This window comes from Rhipicephalus microplus, chromosome 4 (assembly GCF_043290135.1).
Source record: "Rhipicephalus microplus isolate Deutch F79 chromosome 4, USDA_Rmic, whole genome shotgun sequence".
Lineage (NCBI taxonomy): Eukaryota > Metazoa > Arthropoda > Arachnida > Ixodida > Ixodidae > Rhipicephalus > Rhipicephalus microplus.
This window is the reverse complement of record NC_134703.1, coordinates 44,902,093-44,921,497: the sequence shown is the minus strand read 5'-3', so window position 1 is coordinate 44,921,497 and position 19,405 is coordinate 44,902,093. Positions and strand designations below refer to the sequence as shown.

General features: G+C 44.0%; 1 protein-coding gene across 1 annotated transcript in view; it reads left to right on the top strand.

Annotated features, from left to right (window-relative positions):
* LOC119171941 (nose resistant to fluoxetine protein 6) overlaps positions 1-16,082 on the top strand; it is a 37,364-nt gene extending 21,282 nt beyond the window's left edge. Inside the window, exons 3-15 of the mRNA XM_037422849.2 lie at positions 2,417-2,528; positions 2,794-2,878; positions 3,610-3,692; positions 4,444-4,623; positions 5,649-5,742; positions 6,329-6,415; positions 6,537-6,702; positions 9,108-9,190; positions 9,471-9,593; positions 10,243-10,363; positions 11,463-11,652; positions 13,917-14,059; positions 15,273-16,082. Coding sequence (XP_037278746.2) covers positions 2,417-2,528; positions 2,794-2,878; positions 3,610-3,692; positions 4,444-4,623; positions 5,649-5,742; positions 6,329-6,415; positions 6,537-6,702; positions 9,108-9,190; positions 9,471-9,593; positions 10,243-10,363; positions 11,463-11,652; positions 13,917-14,059; positions 15,273-15,584 — 1,779 coding nt within the window. The 3' untranslated portion in view covers positions 15,585-16,082. The remainder of the gene's footprint in view (positions 1-2,416; positions 2,529-2,793; positions 2,879-3,609; positions 3,693-4,443; positions 4,624-5,648; positions 5,743-6,328; positions 6,416-6,536; positions 6,703-9,107; positions 9,191-9,470; positions 9,594-10,242; positions 10,364-11,462; positions 11,653-13,916; positions 14,060-15,272) is intronic.
* Positions 16,083-19,405: the final 3,323 nt, after the last annotated feature.

The following is a 19,405-nucleotide window of genomic DNA, read 5'->3' as shown; positions in this document are numbered from 1 at the left end:
ATTCATCCCGAGTCCCCGCGTACCGTGTGCCTCCTAATCGTGTCGTGATTTAATTTAATGAAACGATCGTGTGAGCCTATAAAGAGCAAGTTTCTCTCTGAAGGCATGCGTACTTTTTTTTTTCGCTGCTCATTCTATTCGTGCCGTTTGCTGAGCGATGACGAACACTCGCCGTAAGCAATGCTACGAAGACTGCAAAAGAATGAGGGCAGAGATAGATAGATAGATAGATAGATAGATAGATAGATAGATAGATAGATAGATAGATAGATAGATAGATAGATAGACCTTGATGTCTTTCTTCACTAAAAATAAGATTCACTGAAAGATTTGCACGTCGCTTGCTCACGTCAGAGTGCGCGTATGTAAGGAGCAACCAAAGTGAAGCCTTCAAAGAAAAACCGGCCTCGCATTTTCCGAGATCGTCGCAGGCAGAATTATCGGCGCATTCTTCGCGAAATGAGCTACAGGTGACGTGCTGGGGGAAGCCGATCCCGGCGGCGGCGATCGCACCGCGCGCACGTAAGCGTTCTTGTGTCGCAATAGGCGTGTCTGAAGTTATACGCACAGTTCTATAGCGACTCTCGCTGCTGCGCAGCGTGTGATTAAGTCTTTTTCTCTCTTTTTTTCCCCTCTTCATAGTAGACGTTCGGACGCCACGCGAGCTGTGGGGAGCGTGGCCTCTCCATGAGCAGTTTGGCACGACGCCGGACACGTTGCAAGGCACACGACAAAACGTGCCGCGCGCCGCTCCCGCGATGTGCTCCGTGATTATCGTGTCAGTGTACATCCGCGTAAAGCCACTGCTTGCGATACCTATTATGCGGAGTGGTGCTTTCCTGTTTTGCGATGAGCGCTGAAACAACGTCGGCCAAGTGTAAATCGGCGAGTCGTTCGCGTTTTGGCAACATTTGCGGGCGCTCGAAAGCAAATTAAGGCTTGATTCACGCAGGTATTACACGCACTGCCCCACCCCTTCTCACTCCGTCCCCGTCAAACAGCGCTGATGTTCATCGTGATAACACGTTTCTTTTTGTTTTGTTTTGTTGCGGGAATGTGCTTTCTTTGACGTTGGACGATACTGCTTACACCGTCAGGGTATCATTTTCGAGTGCTTGGCGGTGGGAAAAGCGGTGTATCATACTGGTTTGGTGGCTATGTGAAACATTCACACCCTATACAGATTGCAAAAGAGAGCGCAGAAATGCTTACTTTAGAGATATTTGACACGAAATGACGCACAGGCCACGTGACAAAAGACAGCGAAGCGTCGTCGCTGGCTCTCGCGTCATAAGAAACTCTCTATCATGGCAAGAGTGGTAAGAAGGCAGGACAAGAACAAGAAAGAAGGCAAGAAGATTAACCAGGCACTTGCCCAGTTTGCTACTCTACGCTGAGAGAATGGGAAGGGGGAGTATAAAGGTGAGAGAGAGAGAGAGAGAGAGGAAAGAGAAGAAAAAGAGAAGCAAAGATTGTCAGAATTCCGAGCAGGTTTTGACTCCCAAGTGTTCATTAAGCTGCGTTCGATGCTGAATAGCCGAGTTTTTTTTCCTCCTAAGTCCACATAAAAACTTTCAGTCTTGCGGCTCGATATTAAACCCGAAGGCAGGAATGAATGACGACACTATAGATTGCAGAGAGGTTAACCAGATACATGCTCGGCTGACTACCTTATACACTGGGGGAATGAAAAGGGGAGTATAAAGATGACAGAGAGAGTGGAGAGAGCAACCCGAGCCAGCAAGCCGCATCAATACGAAGAGAAAGCGCATAGAGAAAGCTGGACCCGCATATCAACGTACTTACAACGCATATACTTGTTTTTAAATATACAAAATGTGAATGTTAACATGTGAGGAGACGTACCGAACTACCCCAGAACTAACAGAAGTGGTTACAACTCGCATGACAACACGTGCTTTTAATGTTTCGTTTTACTATTTATTTATTTATTTATTTATTTATTTATTTATTTATTTGAAGTATTGCTTTTTAAATGTTTTGTATGCTTGATTCGCCGCTGTGGTCTAGTGGCTTAGGTACTCGGCTGCTGACCCGTAGGTCACGGAATCGAATCCCGGCTGCGGTGGCTGCATTATCGATGGAGGCGAAAATGCTGTAGGCCCGTGTGCTCAGATTTGGGTGCACGTTAAAAAACCCCAGGTGGTCGAAATTTCCGAAGCCCTCCACTACGGCGTCTCTCATAATCATATGGTGATTTTGGAACGTTAAACCCCACATATCATTATCTATATTGTATGCTTACCTAAAACAGCGTCGAAAGACCCTTCATTTGAGACGAGCCTTTGCAAACACATTATTTGATTATACGGTCCCAGTTTGCTTGTGAATCCTTAACTTTTGGTTTGCTGTTCCTGTCTTTACTGATTGGCTGCTGTTTTCCTTTTATGCGCAGACTACAGAGCTCTTCCATCTTCTCGATGATGAACGTGTAAGAGGCCTGCGGGTTGGAATATGCACCATGTCTGACTGCTCCAGAGAAGACATCCAGGCCATTGCGAACACGAGTGAGACCCAGTTGTACAACTCTGTTAGGACATTTACAGCACAGAAGATGTGATATTTTAGTTATAAGGAATGCGGCGACACAATCACCAGCTTAGCATATGCATTTCAATATTCTGTATAGCAATACCACCGCTTATTTGACGAAATTGTGGAGTAGGTGTCAAAACTGTGGTGCTTAATAGGAACAGCTGAAATTTTAGAAAAAGGCTCTGTAAGGGAAATTTATTGGCTTTGTATTTGATTCTGATTTCTCATTATTTGCAGTTACCGAGGGAATTGCGAAGATCACAGTGAACGATTGCGTCACTGGGGAGCCTGTACCTATCTCGGACTGGCAGATAGCGCTCATGTAAGTGTGTAATACTTGCAGCTGTTACTAACTCTCTTAAAATCACGGAGTTCCGAATTTATGCTGTAAACAACGTTGATAAGATGTGTTCTCTTATATGCAAACAAAAAGCGTTACCTCACCAAAGTAATTTTACCACCATACTGTTTTTTTTTTTCTTATCCCTATGGCAGGAGAAATTGATCACTGGTAGCCAGTCCTTTCACTTGTTGCTTTTAAGGCACGAACTGTTTGATTTCAGAAAAAAATTGTGTGTGAGGTCATAATACAGGTAGAAAATTGTGTGTTAGTGACCCGGGACTAGCCCTTTGTACTCGTAAGATTTTGTGGCAGTTTGTGTCAAGTTCCTTCGTTACCTAGTTGAGAGAAAAGGACGTAACTTGGGTGTCAGTTCTTAACAAGACGCAGACCTGATAAACCGTTAGCATTAACTACTGAGTGTTAGTCGCAAATGAGCCCTAACAGCCATAATCATGGTTTAGATATTGTAAAATAGTCGATTCGTCATTAATTTGTACTTCCCTATTCCAATAAATAGGAAACAACTTGCAAGCTCTTGCTTTCGGGCTTGACTGCGCATATACAATAAATGCTGCCGGACCAAGCTTGAGTGTGTTGATTTTTTTATTGACTTCGATTTTGAAGAACATTTGTTGCTTGAAGTGCTATAGACTCGAGTGCGCATTTTATGAATAGCATGCTTACTTCATCTCACTTATTTTCTTTCACAGAGCTCTTGCGGTTGCGAATGTCCTCTTGTTGGTCTTCAGCACTTCGTTTGACGTGTATGCCAAGAAGAAACAAATGAAAAGAAGTAAGTCATACACCGTTAAATTGTTTTATTTACATATTATTTTTACTTCGCCGGTCGTAACATCCATCTGCAGCAAGGATGATTGATATTTAGCATGTATTGTTCGGAAATTCCTGGCAGTTTTCAACAACCATGACTAGACCATACGACCATCAGTATCTCATTAAAATATGAATTAAATATGCGTAAATATTTCGTACGTTTTATAGATTGCTCACAGGTACAGATTGGAAGGCATTTGCGGAGTTTATCAGCTACATTGTTTTACAGCATAGTGGCTCTGGTTTTAGGTGAATTTCTTCTTTAGGCCAGAATCAATAACGTAAAAAAAAGAGAATTCGCATATTCACACCACTAGCAAACAACTATTTCACTACTAATGCAGAGATGCATCTTGCTGAAGGGATCAGCTACTAAAATATAATTGAAAATCTCCTGACAAAATTATTTACCTGTTAAAACTCTGTGTTTTAACGCCTATATTCTTCGACGTAAAAAAAAGTTTGCGTAAGCAACATAGTCGATTTTTCATCACTGACGATGTTAGTAGTTGCTATAGATCTGAAACTCAGAGAACAGTTTATTTTTTTATATAATTGGTGGCTTGACATGTGCATGAATGGCTGGACTTTGCGTAATGAGTTTGCTAATGCCTGCTACGTCTAGAAATGACTTCTGTTCTCACTTTCGATTCGTAAGACGAGTTGTAGGGAGAGATGTGTAATCGTTCGAATATTTTCTTCGTCTACAGCCCTTGTGGTGAAGCTCCTGACTGCCTTCTCGGTGCCCCGTAACACGAACATACTGCTTTATGTGACGCATAACAGCAGCTCGGAGGCGTACTGCTATCGGTTCCTGCACGGCCTTCGCTTCTTCAGCTTGTTCTGGATCGTGCTCGGCCACTCATCTATGGCATTCGATCCAGTCATCTGTAAGTTTAATTTTCATCGTCTGTTTTTTTTATTTATCTTGGTACTCATTTCTACTTGCAAACATTAAAACAATTAAACTCTAGTTTACGGACATGACATTTATTGCTGAGCAGTTGGCTCAGTTGTGAGTGGAGCTCTCTTCCTGTGTTTCGTCTTTCTTCCGGTAGGGCTTAGACGTGAAAAACTTTCTTCAAACTTAGTTTCGGAACTTTCGCTTTGAAACTGCACTCTAGCGTATAACAGTTCATCCTGCTCGTTGTTCAAACAATGACTAGAAACCACCAATGGCATTACCTTTCTTATTTGTGCTTCGTGCAAATAAGCAATAAAAGAAATCGCCGACTTAAAAAGCAATTAAATGCATGTGAGGAGAGGTTAGCGCAAATGCGTGGTGCCTCTTCACGCACATTGATCGGTGCACCGTCAAGTCAGTTCATTGTTGTTTTAGGGGCGAAGCTCCTTAAGGCGTGGGCTGTGCGTCCCCTGTATGTAGCCACTTCTCGTTTAGTTTTTGCAGTGTTCAATAGATGGCGGTACCATCCCCTGCATGTATCCACCTCTCGTTTAGTTTTTGCAGTGTTCACTAGATGGTTGTACTTGTAACTGATGATGAAAATATGCAAGATGTTATAAACTAGACGGCGGTACTTGTAGTTGGTGATGAAAAATGCGAGATGTTATAAATTAGGAATGGTGTCACATATGGCACGTGTCATTGGTGGAAGGCAATCGTTCGATTCAGTGTGGCGACGTCACTAGGGGAGCGTTGTAATAAAATTGAGTGTGTAAAATGTACGGAGGATTCATGGTTTACCAGGTCTACTTCCGGAGCTTCGCCCACTCATCATCACACACTTCATGGATATGGCGGCACTTTTTTTACCATCACTGCAAGGCGGTCACGTGCAAAAGCTTGAAAACAGTGTAGTGTAGTTAAGAATCACGGCCCTGATTTAAAGTATTGCAAGTAATAAGGTAGTAGAAGCGCCGGTAACAACTTTCGTGTGCGTTTGTTCGCTCGCAGCGAGGTTTGCCAACGTTCTGGAAGCCACAGGAACCTGGTTCTACTGCACCTTTTCAACGGCCTTCCTCAGCGTTGATACATTCTTTTACTTGAGGTATGTCGAGAGCAACCAACAGGCACGTTTGTTTTAGGCGTTTTAGGCATTTTAGTGGTTGCGATCATAAGCCATCTCGTCTTTAGGTCGAACTTGTGACGCTCCCAATAGGCGCAATGATGGGGCATGATTTGTCTAAGCTAAAGTTGCCCAAAAAATAATGTGCAACATCCGAGGCAATCCACATACACACGAAAAAATAGAACATGAAAGAAGCTACGTGTGAGATTTTTTACGTACATGTATGCAACCATCTGTCAGGTTACTCAATTTATGCACGGTCTATTGGTAGGGTAAATGGTGTTTCAATGCATTTTGAATGCTCTGGCGAGAAATAATGATTTCACAAGAGCTGATAAAGAATATGTTTTGTTGTGTAAGGTTACAAAAGCTTAAGTTCTCATCGCGGGATATCACAGGCTTGGTACGGCTACACTCAGTATAGTTATACTCAGCTTTTGTAATTATTGGCAATGCCACGTGGAAGCTTTTTTTTGTGTGTGTGTAATAAATCCCGAAAAATGTTTGAAATGAACTAGTCTTAAACGTTGATTTATTTTACCGTATTATCACCGTTTCTCTTTAGCGGATTTCTTCTGGCTTACAACGTGGTCAAGGTTGATTTGGATGCCTGGATCATCATTGCGGTCGCGCTGACTCGTCGAATTATCAGGTGCGTCAGTGGTCATGTGTCTGTTATCAATACATTACTGTGTCCCTTGACTCACGTTTGCCGTTCTCAACTCTTGTCTAAATAAGCTATTGACTCTCCTGGCCAATTTTGTTCGCCGCAGGGTAATGATACCCGTCACCTACGTAATCTTGGCCTTCTTCCTGGTCCCTCTGTTCTACTCGGGTCCCAACTCCAAGCTGCTCTTCGACAATTACCACGAAGAAATTACTGGCCGCTGGTGGCAGCTGCTCCTACAAATCCGCAACTTCTACAACTCCACCGATATGGTTCGTAAAGACACGATCTGTCGTTGAACGACCTAGAATTTTATATAGCGCCACCGCTAGAAACACGTCAGCACATTTACTGACCATTTCTTGATTTCCTTCCCTTCGCTCTTCTATCTCTCATCTTTATACTGCCCTTTCTTATTCCCCCAGTGAGGCTAACCAACACCGACTAAATTTCAAGGCCAAAGGGCAGCCGCAGTGACGTCAGAGGGTGGGGGCCCTTCGTGTCCTTCTTGTCTCTGTGTCGTCGTTTTGTTCTCGCGCTATAACTACCGTCAGGTCCAGTTACGCCGCGAATGCGGCGGAAAGCCACTGTTTCGTTCACGTTTTAGGAGAACCAACGCTCCCGCTGACGGAGCTGCTGCGGCTAGATCTGGCCGAATAAAAGATGTGGGGAAAAAATCTTACTGAGCATGCTCAGTAAGATAACTGGGCCGCCACTCCCTGACGTCACTGCGGCAGCCCTTCGGCCTTAAAATTTAGTCGGTGTTAAGCTAACCCCCGTATTCACAAACGCTCCTTGACTCGACCTTCACCTTTCACTTGACAGAGTGGCGCACTGTGCCGCTGCTCGACTGAAAATGACGCCGCGCTACTCGAGAATAGCAGCAAATTATCACTGATATTCAGTGACTTTCCCTGCCTGGAGATGGCACTCCCATCGGTTTTCTCATGGAATTGATTTGTGGGGTTTAACGTCCCAAAACCACCATATGGTTATGAGAGACGCTGTAGTGAAGGGCTCCGGAAATTTTGACCACCTAGGGTTCTTTAACGTGTACCCAAATCTGAGTACACGGGCCTACAACATTTCCGCCTCCATCAAAAATGCACCACAGCCGGGATTTGATCCCGCGGCCTGCGGGTCAGCAGCCGAGTACCTTTAGACCACCGTGGCGGGGCGGCTTCCTCATGGGAAGGCAGAGCGTTGAGTGAAGGGGCGTTCTAGAATACGGGGGTGAGCCTACCAGTCACGTGTCTTGTTAACCTCCCTGCCTTCTCTCCTGTTTTGCTTTCTTCCTTTTGCTCTTCAATTAGATGATTTACGCAATTAAATCAGAAGTAAGGCGACTAATGGGGCTTGTTTGTCTACGTTGGCAATGAGTGCACACTCATTAGAAGTATTACAAGAGCACAAAAAGACAAAGGTTAATGGGACTTCATACTTCCCATGAACGCACATTCAAGATCAAGTCATCGGAAATTTGCTCGAACAGAAAATGGAAGCTCATGTGTTGTTGTGACGTCAAGAGAACATGCATACTTTCTGCTCATAATGTATTAGCAATGGCACAAAGACTATATCATTTTTGCAGCGAAAGGTTAGCCTTTAAAATCTGTCGCAATCGGTCGAGGTTGCCTATACATGCCATAATAACAAAGTATTACGCCTCCAGACCAAGATTTCAGTCTCAGGACACTGATTTTTTGCCGTACTGTTGACGTGCTGTTATAATTTTCATCAGAAAAACCGCAGACCCGAAAAATAATGACAAGGATATTTCATTTTCCTTGATAATACGCTTAAGGAGCAGCTGAAAATAGTTTTCGCCTTTATGCAACTGAGTAAGTTGATTGAGAAATGGGTGAAGCTTTTCGATAACGCCGAGGAGATAATTTTCACGAAACTAGTAGCCTAGAAGAACCATATATGATTGATTTGACTACTCATTCATCATGTATGCTCAATATTCCCTCAAGGACTAAGGAGTAACCGGCGCATTACTTGTACGCCAACATGACTGTCTGTTAGATCTTAATAATATTGTGCCTAACAAAGAAGACGAGCGCTTAAATGTACACTTCTTTCCAACAACTCCATACATATCATTTCAATGAAAAATCACTCATAATACATAACCATTTTAGGAATGACCGATTTGTTTTATTTATTTACAAAGTTCTTGCAACGCCGTAGTGGCATTACTGCACGGGGGTGTACATACAAAATCCAATTAGGTTGCTAATATTTCTGCGATAGTGCACCTTAAACATTCTGGAAAATAAAACAACATATAATAGTTACAGGACGCAATCAAGAATATATTAGTACAATATGACACGTGGCGAACAGATACTAAAAGCGAATAGGCATGTCACAATTTCACAGTGATACGACTCTCCGACAAAACGAGCAGCTTGGTTTTACGTTCGATGCGGGTTGGAGATGCTGTATAGAAAGTATCCGAACCAGACGTCGAAGGCTACAAGCTGTGCATTTAAGGAGCTTTCCGATAACCGTCAGGGTGATTAGTTTGCCAAGTATTCAAGTGAAACGTGCTTAAAATGTAAGGCATTCATTGGTACCACAACCACCCGTACTAATTCCAATCTTATGTGAGAGAATTCACCGGAATATCCACGCTTCACGTTTCCCTAATGTTCCTTTTACTAAACTGCAGGAATGCTTTTCCCACCTGTGGTACCTGTCTACTGACTTCCAGCTGTTCGTGGTCTGCATCTTTATCCTGGCTCTGCTCAGAAAGTAAGATTTTGTCTCTAACGTTCCGGCACAGATAAACTGCAGTAGAACAATTTATTTTTATCCTTCGCTTTGTCTCCCATGGAATCAATTCAAGAATTTTGTATGCTTAGTTCAAGCGTAACCTTAAGAGTCATCTCTAACGTTGAAAGTTAGCAAGCATTCTCGTTCACAGGGTTTTCGGTTACCTTCAAGGCGCCTCTGCGAAGAATATAGCCCCGTCATTCACGACGCTTGCCTACGTGTCATTGATTCTACAATACCACGTGTGTTGCTTTCACAGGCGGCAAACCTGGATGATGTGGACCTTCCTGGGCCTCTCGCTCTTCTGCAGCATATTCTCCGCGTGGCAAATGCAGACTGGAAAATATCTCCCGGTCATCCCATCGGTGGTTGGAGATCTCACGTAAGTGTAGTACAATATTTGGCAAAATCGTGAAATTAGGAAAGAAATAAAAGCAAGAGATAGTGTAGAGATGATGCAGGCGAACTTTTTCAACGTTACAAGACGGTATAGATACACGTGAAACTGCCGCGAGGGTTTTATTTGCAATTCGATAAGGAACACTTTAGCGTCGAAGTAATTCATTTTGAAAGCACACTGCAAGTGCTTATATATACGCGCATGCACTAGCTGAAAAAGGTGTATAGTTTCGTACTAATTACACTTCTTGCAATGGAGGTATACGTCAACTTCTGTAGTAGTAACGTACGTTGACGCGGCGTACACTTAATGTTAACATCCGTTACTGCTCTCAATTAAAGTACGTTGCCTTTGCCGTTTTGTGAGCCCTTTATAGTGTGTATCTCACTTGTTATTCCATCTTGTCAGATGAGTTTGTGCCCAATTTATTCTCTAAGGGCTCATGTTGTAGCAAGTCAGCGGTTTTTAACACGCAGGTTAACTTTATCAGTTCAGCAAAGGTGAAATTTCGTCAGATGAAGGGGCATAGGTGTTAACAAAAAACTGGCTGTGTGATCAAGCGAAATGTTTGATTTCTAGCGTAGAAGTGCTTTGTTATTGCATATTTGATTTTTTTTCTTGACGTTCGCAGGACTATAGCAAACACATTCAATGAGGTGTACATGATGCCCACGTTCCATGGAGCCAGCTACTTCTTGGGATGTGTCACCGTACTCTACCTGCAGAAGTACAGGAAGGCTGAGATGTCGCGGGTACGTGCATCTGAACATAAACACATAGTTAGTTACAAGAAATTATTACTCTCTAGAGCTGTAGTGGTAAACAAAATGCGATTAAACAAAACGATAGAAATAAACTATTGCATTTGGTTGGCTGTTTTGAGTGTTTCGCGAAATCGTGACCTGGTACCTTTTTAAATCGCTACGAAGTTGAGGGGCGACTGAAAATAACGTTCAGAATCACCACATAGATGCGTGCAGAGGTCAGCCGGTGTGAACACAAGCATTGAAATGAAGTTACTTCATTCGACAAACGTTGTTGCGCTTTCACAGAAGGCTTTACCGACCGTATTCAGAACCAACTTCAGTGCCTCTTGTTGCAAATATATGACAAACCAAAAATCCCCTCCCACGCCCCCCCCCCCCCCCCCGGGACTTGTGAAGTGAAAGTTGCGGAGCTAATTACGAAGAAAAGCTTTTTTAGTCGTGTGACCGCAAGCAGAGAGATTTGCAGGCCTATAGCATTTTCTTTAAAGGGACTTGAATACCTTTTTCAAGAAAACTCAAATGCGGAAAGTACGCATCAGTATCCTAAATTGCATAAAGATACATTGTATTTATGTGACTATCATAAATCATATAAAGCGGATAAATCTAATATGATAATTCACAGCTTATGTGAATTTCTTACAAATTTACATCTATTGCGCCAGAGTCTAATTCGCAAGTTAGTGGAATACTTAGTAACGGTGTATTTTTAGTAATTATTATATTTTGAGCGCTATTTGACGTGCTTTCTATATGACTGTCATATTATCTTGCATTGATCAGTTAGAATTGTGAACTGCAAGGTTTTGTTCTATTTCAGTTTTAACGTTAATCAAAAGTTTGATCGATTCAATAAAAAAATACCGAAAGTCCCTAGATACTAGGTTCCTACTTTATCTTCTAAGTTTGGAGATTCTTTTCAAGTTCTGTGAAGTGCTCTTGAAGAAAACAAATCGCATACATTTATTTCTAAAGTAAATGCTATTTAAGAAAACCCTTCTAGATATCTGAGAATTGGTGATGATAAGACAGAAATTATCTAAAGGCCACTAAAATTGTTCACTGCTCTTTGTTATATGCGCAGACTACGGAGGTTGTGCTTTGGTGCGCCAGTGTTGCCTGTGCGCTGACCTGCGTCCTAGCTCGTCGCCGCTGGAACGCAGGCCTCGTGAACCCTGGTGCTTGGGAGGATGTTGCGTTCGCCTTCTTCGACCGACTCCTGTGGTCTGCTTTTCTCAGCTGGCTAGTTATCGCCTGTGCCCGTGGCCGAGGAGGTGGGTGCATTGGAGTTGTGTTTGCTGTGGCCGTATTATGAAGGTGTTTAAAGAGAACGAATACTGCGCGGAGAAAATAAACACCATTGTTAATGTCGCCTTTACGGTCTTCTTCGCGAGATCTTAGTCATGTTCTAAGTGGTCCCTCACTCAAATGCGAATTAGAAGAGATACTTATACAACAGAGATCTTACAGAAGACAGCGTAAACGAGGAACATCTCTTATCCTCGTACAAATGAAACTTTCTCTCTCTCTCTTTCTCTTTTTCTTGAAAGTATCAGCCTAGTCTAAGCTTAGATGTACGTGCACCTAACTGTTTTGAGGTCGGGTTGATTCGCTTGAGAGAGAGAGAGAGAGAGAGAAATAAGATGCGGAAAGACAGGGAGGTTGACCAGAAAGCAAGTATATGCTTTGGCTACTGCAGTTTCGGCAGCAATAACCATAATAATGACGAAATTACTTATAGCGCTTTCTGGAAGCGTTTTCTCATTGAGAGTCTTTCCGGCATTCAATGTTAAACCAGAACGTGTGCATTGGCTATTGCACTGAGGTCGCCGGTTGCAAACATTACTTTCTCTAATTTTTACAGCGAAAGCTGTTTTGATATTACAACAACGGTCGCGTGCGCTGTATTTGTTCGCTGCCACCGCCGGTGTCCGTAATCACTATCGCTTGAATTAAGAAAGACAACTAAGCATATAGAGCCACGAAAGACACAATGAAATTTGAACATGGGTCCGCTGTGTGCCAGCCCGGTATTCCAACACGAAGTCAAGCCGGCGCTTGAAACTCACTGGCAAACTGGCCTTAGGCAGGCTTAAAGTCTGGAAAGAAACCGCTTCAATGTAGGTATTAAAGCGTTTTAGAACATCAAGAAATACAACCAGGTGTCACACAATGCAAACAGCGTAACGAGTGGGTCGTCCAATGCTCCAACTCATTACTAAAGCTTCAGGCATAATTCTTCATTGTCATCAGAAGCAGCATAAGAAATGCGCAATGTTTCTTGCAAGTACATAGGGGGTAGCACGCCTCTCCGAAGGATGGCATAGTGAATGCCTTTCCACTACACAAAAATTATAATGATTTATGGCGTAGTGATTAACGTAAAAGTGTGTTATTGTCGTAAAAGTGTGTATGGAGTGTTTAAAAAAGGCTCCGAAAGCCGGCTCTTCCGCCTTTCGCTGTGACTGTGCTGCACTTTCCACGCAGAACTGATGGTTTTAAATGGGAAGCATTTCTTAGTACCCTTCGGCAACTTTGAGCGTATCTATCTATCTAGCTGCTTACGTTTGGGTGCTCTCGTGGTCACCCCCTTAACTTGGCGTGAACGAAAATTAGCATGGGAGGGTAAGATGGTTTGACGAATATGACGCGTTGGTCAAGACATGAATAATGTCACAATCATGTCACATACGTGGTCAAACACTTCCCGCCAGACAGTGACACATACCCACGGGCGAGTATGTGCCGCAAGCGGGTATGTACCCAGGTTATTGACACTTAGTATCTACCAAGGAACGACGAGACCACGCATGGACAATTTTAACGCGCAATCGTAAAGGAATACCCGACATTGGTAGCCAAGTTGGGGTCCCAGATGTAATTGAACCCAAGCATTCTGCGTGGCAATGAGGCATTTTACCACAGAGCTACGCCAGTTCTCGGATGTAATTCTTCGTGAAACGTCAATAGTGGTTTCAGCACTGCCTACCTAATTTTATGAACAAATACATATGTACTCCTTTGATACAGCCGTCACGTCGGGTTAACGTCAATTGTGATGAGTTGCCCTGCGCTGAAGTTGATTTATGTAGCAATGTCCAGGACCAGCATCTTCGCAAGCATCAGCGCTTCATACCAGCGTCTGGTGTTGCTCATGCGCATGTTCCAGTTGGAATTGTTGCGCAAGTGCAAACAACTGGTTACATAAACATCTGCAACTCTTGAACATATGTCGGTGCGTGCAACATTTGTACATATATTTAGCCTCATTTCACAACGTGTTGCTCAATAAAAAAAAGTTCCAACATGGTCACCTTCCCTCCACATGCTTCGTATAACGTCGGGTCCCAGGTACGTGGGATCTGCCGAACCTGTTTTACGAGGTTTAAAATTACTAAGCTGGACCAACGCGTCAACGTATTCTTGAGCAGGTCGCTATGTTATACCAGAATATCACCTCTATATTCCACTGGGGCACTTTCAATAGGAATTGTCTTTGTGTTCTTTACTAAGTCATCTGCGTGTTGTCCACTTGCAGGCTTCGTCGGTAGATTCCTGTCGTGGAGTGCTTTCGTGCCTCTGAGTCGGCTGTCATTCGGCGTGTACCTGGTGCACCTTCCGTACTACGTGGTCATGTGCTTCGTCTCCAGAGAGCGCATTTTCTACTCTATGCTCGGAGTGGTGAGTGCTTCGCCGTCTGAAATATTTGGCTTGCCCGCATGGGACGATCGCCGTTATGCAATACGTTATAACAGGCGTATAGACTTGTAAAACACTGCCCCGCCGTGGTGGTCTAGTGACTAAGGGCTGCTGACCCGCAGGTCGCAGGATCAAATCCCGGCTGCGGCGGCTGCATTTCTGCGGGAGGCGGAAATGTTGTAGGCCGTGTGCTCAGATTTGGGTGCACGTTAAAGAACCCTAGGTGGTCGAAATTTCCGGAGCCCTCCTCTATGGCGTCTCTCATAATCTTATCGTAATTTTGGGACGTTAAACCCCACAAATCAATCATTATACAGACTTGTCAAACATTTACACGCTGGTTCAGAGTTCTCGGACTCTGATGATTTGAAATAGCACAGTTCATGAATGCATGCTTCTATTCGTCGTTATTGGCGGTTCGTCGGCAACCTCGACAAGATTGTCGAGATTGCCGATGTCGAGATTGACTAGATTGCTCAGGTGTGAAAAGAAGCCTCTCTTGATCATTAGGGCGAAACATGTAACATTTTCAGCACTAAGAAGTCTTTGGTAAAGTTAAACGGCTAGCGCACTGTGCAAGCTCGTAGGAAAGAAGCCGAAAAAGACAGGATAGAGCACCAGGAGTAAGCGCTTCCTTTCTCTGGGGTCGTGCAGTACGCTATCTGCTTAATGAACCAACTATCCTAAAAAAAGTATCTGGAAGAAGTATACAGAAAGTGTGTGCGCAACATAAACGTGTCGCAAACAAGACCACCTTTCGTGTAAATTTAAATTTATTTAAGCGTTAAGAGCGCTTATTGTGATCCAGAGAAAGTGTTTCTTTTGAGCCCATTGTTGAGCGGTTTACTCTAGCAACCGAGCTAATTTTATCTGAGGAAAACAATCAAGCTATAAGACTACTGGTTAGTAGTTCTGTCTATTGCCACCATGCTCTTGGTGTGGTTTCGTCAGAATGATTGGCAGCGTTTCATTTATGTTTGTCAAGGTGCTTCATAATGATAGTTGCCGATTTATGACGTATGACGAACTTAGAGAGCACAGCACTTCGTCTTTAGCGCTGCATCAATCGTGCAAGCAATCCAACTGGGCCAACTTTACTTTCTACTGCAAACAAAAGCGGATGCTCTGTTAGATTATTTTTTCTGTTCCATGCTGTCATGTCAAGTGTGCTCTTGTTTTTCTTTACTATACGCAGGTGTCGACAGCGTTTTCGATCTTCGTTTGGAGCTGCTTCTTGAGTTACGGCATTTTCATTCTCTGCGAGTGTCCGACAGGCGTAATCGAGAAGACATTCTTGGCCTTCAACGAAATCGAGAAGACTACTCACGGGAACCAGCACTTCAGGCACGACGGGGCGAGCGGCAAGGGCTGGGCGTCCGCCGCAAACGGCAAGAAGCAGCCGCCCATCATACCCACGGTCATCGTGGGACAGGAACAGTTTTCAGCGACAGCCGCAACCGGTGGCACTGCGCAGCCGGAGACCGCGCCGCAGACGTGTCGCTTATGAGTGACTAAAACGCAGACGTGTCGCTTATGAGTGACTAAAACGCCGCTACCAATCGCGATAGCTCATCGATACGAACTGCTCTTTTTTTTCACATTTGCGTCAAGTGAAGCCCGTGTTACGCTTTTCGTGAGCACCTCTCCCATCACACGCTGTGTCGACATGACGGGCATCGTGAACTTCGTCGTGTGACCGTTTTGGTGTGGACTCGCGGACTTGAGGGGTGTGTGCGTGTGTTTTGTGTGTGCGGGTTCAATACCGGACCGGAGGTGTGGACAACCCGAAGCCAAAGACGGGCCCGCGAAAGGGACGCCAGTGACCTTCGTGTCAGAAGGTATAGAGTTCGCCGGCCTCGTGGAACGCTGACCTGTGGCAGCTGCTAAATAGGTGTACTCATGAACTGTGCAATCATTTAGAACACGTCTTTTCTGTAGTTTTGTCGCAAACGGGCATCGGCTGGTATCGTTTCCCACCTGAACACTTTGAAGACAAACTATTCAGGGACAGTTTTCTTACGATTTCGACAGAATGATCACGAAATTCGCGACACGTTGAGTTTTAGACCAGATTGTTCCAGCATATTATTTCCTGCATATATTCATTATAAAAAAGGGCCTCTGCAGAGAACCATGTGAGAGCCTTTTGTTAAAGCTGTTTCATGAATCTGCCAATTGCATGAGAGAAGCTCATACTTTACGAAGGTTTTCATCATATAATTTTGCTGTCTGTATACGCTGAGCAGTGAGAAAAAGAAAGTATTTTGGTCCTGGAAATGAGAAGGTCGAAAAATTTATGAAAAATCTCACGCTAAACAGCAGTGCAGCTTCATACAGGGTATTTATCGAACTCCCAGCGTTCTGTGTATTTAATTGTAGGCGTTGTTTAAAGGCACACGTAGTGCAGACCGTCTGTAATGAGCGGTGCTGGCTGGTTGATGAAGGTTCTCAATGTTCACTAGTCTTTACAATCCCAGCACATCTGGGAAAGCTCGTTTCTTGTGATTATCTTGTATTTTCACTTGTCAACCTCCCTAAAGCACTCGTACGTGAAACCGATTACCCAATGTCTTATAATGGCGGTAAGTTAAGATTCTCTATACAACCATTGTGAATATTTTGTACATACAATACATTTTTGGGGGGGAAAAGTTATCCTTTCTTTAAACATTGATGGTGAAATAAAGCTGAATATGCGACTTGACTCGGTCTCTTTCTTTGTCAGTTTTTTTTCTTTCAATGACGCCATGCACGCGCACTCTATTGTGGGCCTCGTCGTTTTCTAAAACATTTATTTATTCTTACTTATTTTTTTGTGCTGGAAAGCGTCAAGGTGGTCTAGCGGTCACAGTGCGCGACTGCTGATCCGGAGGTCGCGGGATCGAATCCCGGCTGCGGCGGCTGCATTTCCGATGGAGGCGGAAATGTTGTAGGCCCTTGTACTTAGACTTAGGTGCACGTTAAAAGACCCCGGGACGTCGAAATTTCCGTAGCCCTCCACTGCGTCCCCAATAATCGTATCGCGGTACTGGGACGTTAAACTTCTCTTATTATTCTACACTGCTGACCGACGAAAGTGCAGCGGTAATGAGTATCGAAGCTGTTCGGACGGCCCGATAAGTCATGAATTTACCTTGAGGCTCAAAACCTGCAACCGTGACACCAACGGCAATTTAAGTCCATGAAGTTTGAACGCATATCTCTTTGAGGTTGAAAGATAAAAAAACGCCAGGCCTGCGGGGTATAGGTGCATTACAGTCCCAGCAAAAGCTGGAAGAGCAGCCTTTCCGAGCCTTTTCAAAACACTCATTGGGTAACTACTGCGAGTACACGTGCTTGGTACCCACTAGGGGATTAATAACAAGCTTTTGGGAAGTAGGCCGGCATTTGCTATGCCATTATTCGTCATTATTCTGAGAAGTGTGGTATCCGCTAAACACTTGCAAGGAATTTTGTGCCAATTGTCCATGCAGTGGCTGACGACGATGAGGAATTATGGCGGAAGTGGGTATGCGCCACACTTAATAGGGGAACAAGAACAAGCTTTTGTGGTGGTTTGGAGCATTGGACGTCCCACTCGTTAGGCTATTAGCACTGTGCGATGACTAGTTGTTCTTTCACTGTTGTAAAACGCTTTATAAGTCGTATTAACGCGGTAGCTTTCCCGACACCAAACCTGCCTAAGGCAAGTTTGGCAAGGAATCACAAGCACTGGTGTAGCACAGTGAATAACACATCTTGCGGGACACAGTCAAAAGCACACACCGCAAGCATACCGGGAGCTACGCGAGGTTTCTTTAAGGAAGTTGCAGACAGTGTCCGGTTCTTATCAGTTCGGTTTTCCAATGAATACCTTTCTTCGGTCGGGCGAAAGAAATTACATAAAGACATATGCGACATGATTTTTCCAGTTCCTATGTATAGGTTAATAAATAGCGGGGGAGAAGGCACTGATGTTCTTAAGCGTGTTAAGAAAATGCAAATTCAGCCTAGTGCAAAAAGCTTTTTCTTTAAATTACACTCCGGAACACTGCCGGTTAAATCTTTTTTAGAAGATAGGGGATTTTATATGCCATGGGGTTCGCACTGTTTGATCTGCCGAAAGCCGGAGACAATAGATCACGTTTTTCTGCATTGTTGGGAAGAGTATACTTCTGGGATGTTTTGCAGAGAACTCTAAAAAAGGAACTTCCCTTACATTCACTGGGTATCAGGTTTTTAACAGTAGAAAAAGAGGAGGGACTGCCTTTCGATCTTATAATGCTGCTTGGCCTCCATTGTCTATGGCGGGCAAGAATGGCCGGTTACTACTGTGACCCTGACAGGCGTCCGGTCCGTATGCTGTTCTGCGAAAGCATTGCACAGTACATTGATATACTCAAACAACAAGATTTTGTTCCGGAATGGCTCTCCAGGGTCGAACCCCTGGTGAACCTGAAGGAATTTTAGCACTGTAATCACTAATAGTTCCGCGGCTTTTTTGTCATCACTTCTGTTTGTATGTTACTGTTTACAGTGACTTATATTGATGTGTGTACCTTGTGCGAAACCGGTAATAAAGAAAAAAAACTGGTGTAGCACAGTGGCAGAATATTGGGCCGGCACCCAGCGGACCCGGGTTCAAGCCCCACTGTGTCATTAGTGCAAAAGTAAGCTGGCGTCATCACATTTTTTTAAAAAAGTCTTTCCTTTATAATCACGACATTCGAAAGGGTTCGATGCCGCCGTCCATGTCATGACTCTGCAAGCTTGGGCATTCTGGCAACTTGGTAATCTTGGAACCGGCATCAGTAGGTCGTCGCTAACGTTACAAGAAGACTCCAATTATTATCTGCTGTGGTTCAGTGACTATTTTTCGTGCCACTGCTTTATAAGCAACGTGTGGTTCGTACTCCCAAGAGGCATTTCAGAGGCAGGCAAAACGGGTAAAAGGGGGGACAAAAACGGCATCAAAAAGGTAAAAACAAAAACTCGTGCATGGCAGCAATTCCAGTGCAGAAAGTAAAGCGCTCTTCCCGCTTCACTTCACGGGCTGACTGCTTAGTCCGGAAAATTTCGCGTATGAGTATCAACGTCCTCACAAGGGTGCAAAACCTTCACGTATTGCTTTAAACCAGTCATGTCGTCGCAATTCGTTTTTGTTTCACAGTGTGTTCGCGTAATCTGTAGGCGCTGTCTCACTGCACCCCAAGTCAACGAAAGCGTTTGGCGTATGGAAAAAAAAAAAAGGTGCATCTTGTTTCATTGATTTCATGCACTGCCTACATACAGTCCCTGATATCAACACGTGACGCGTATAGTGATTGGTATCACTGACCAAAAGCCAAA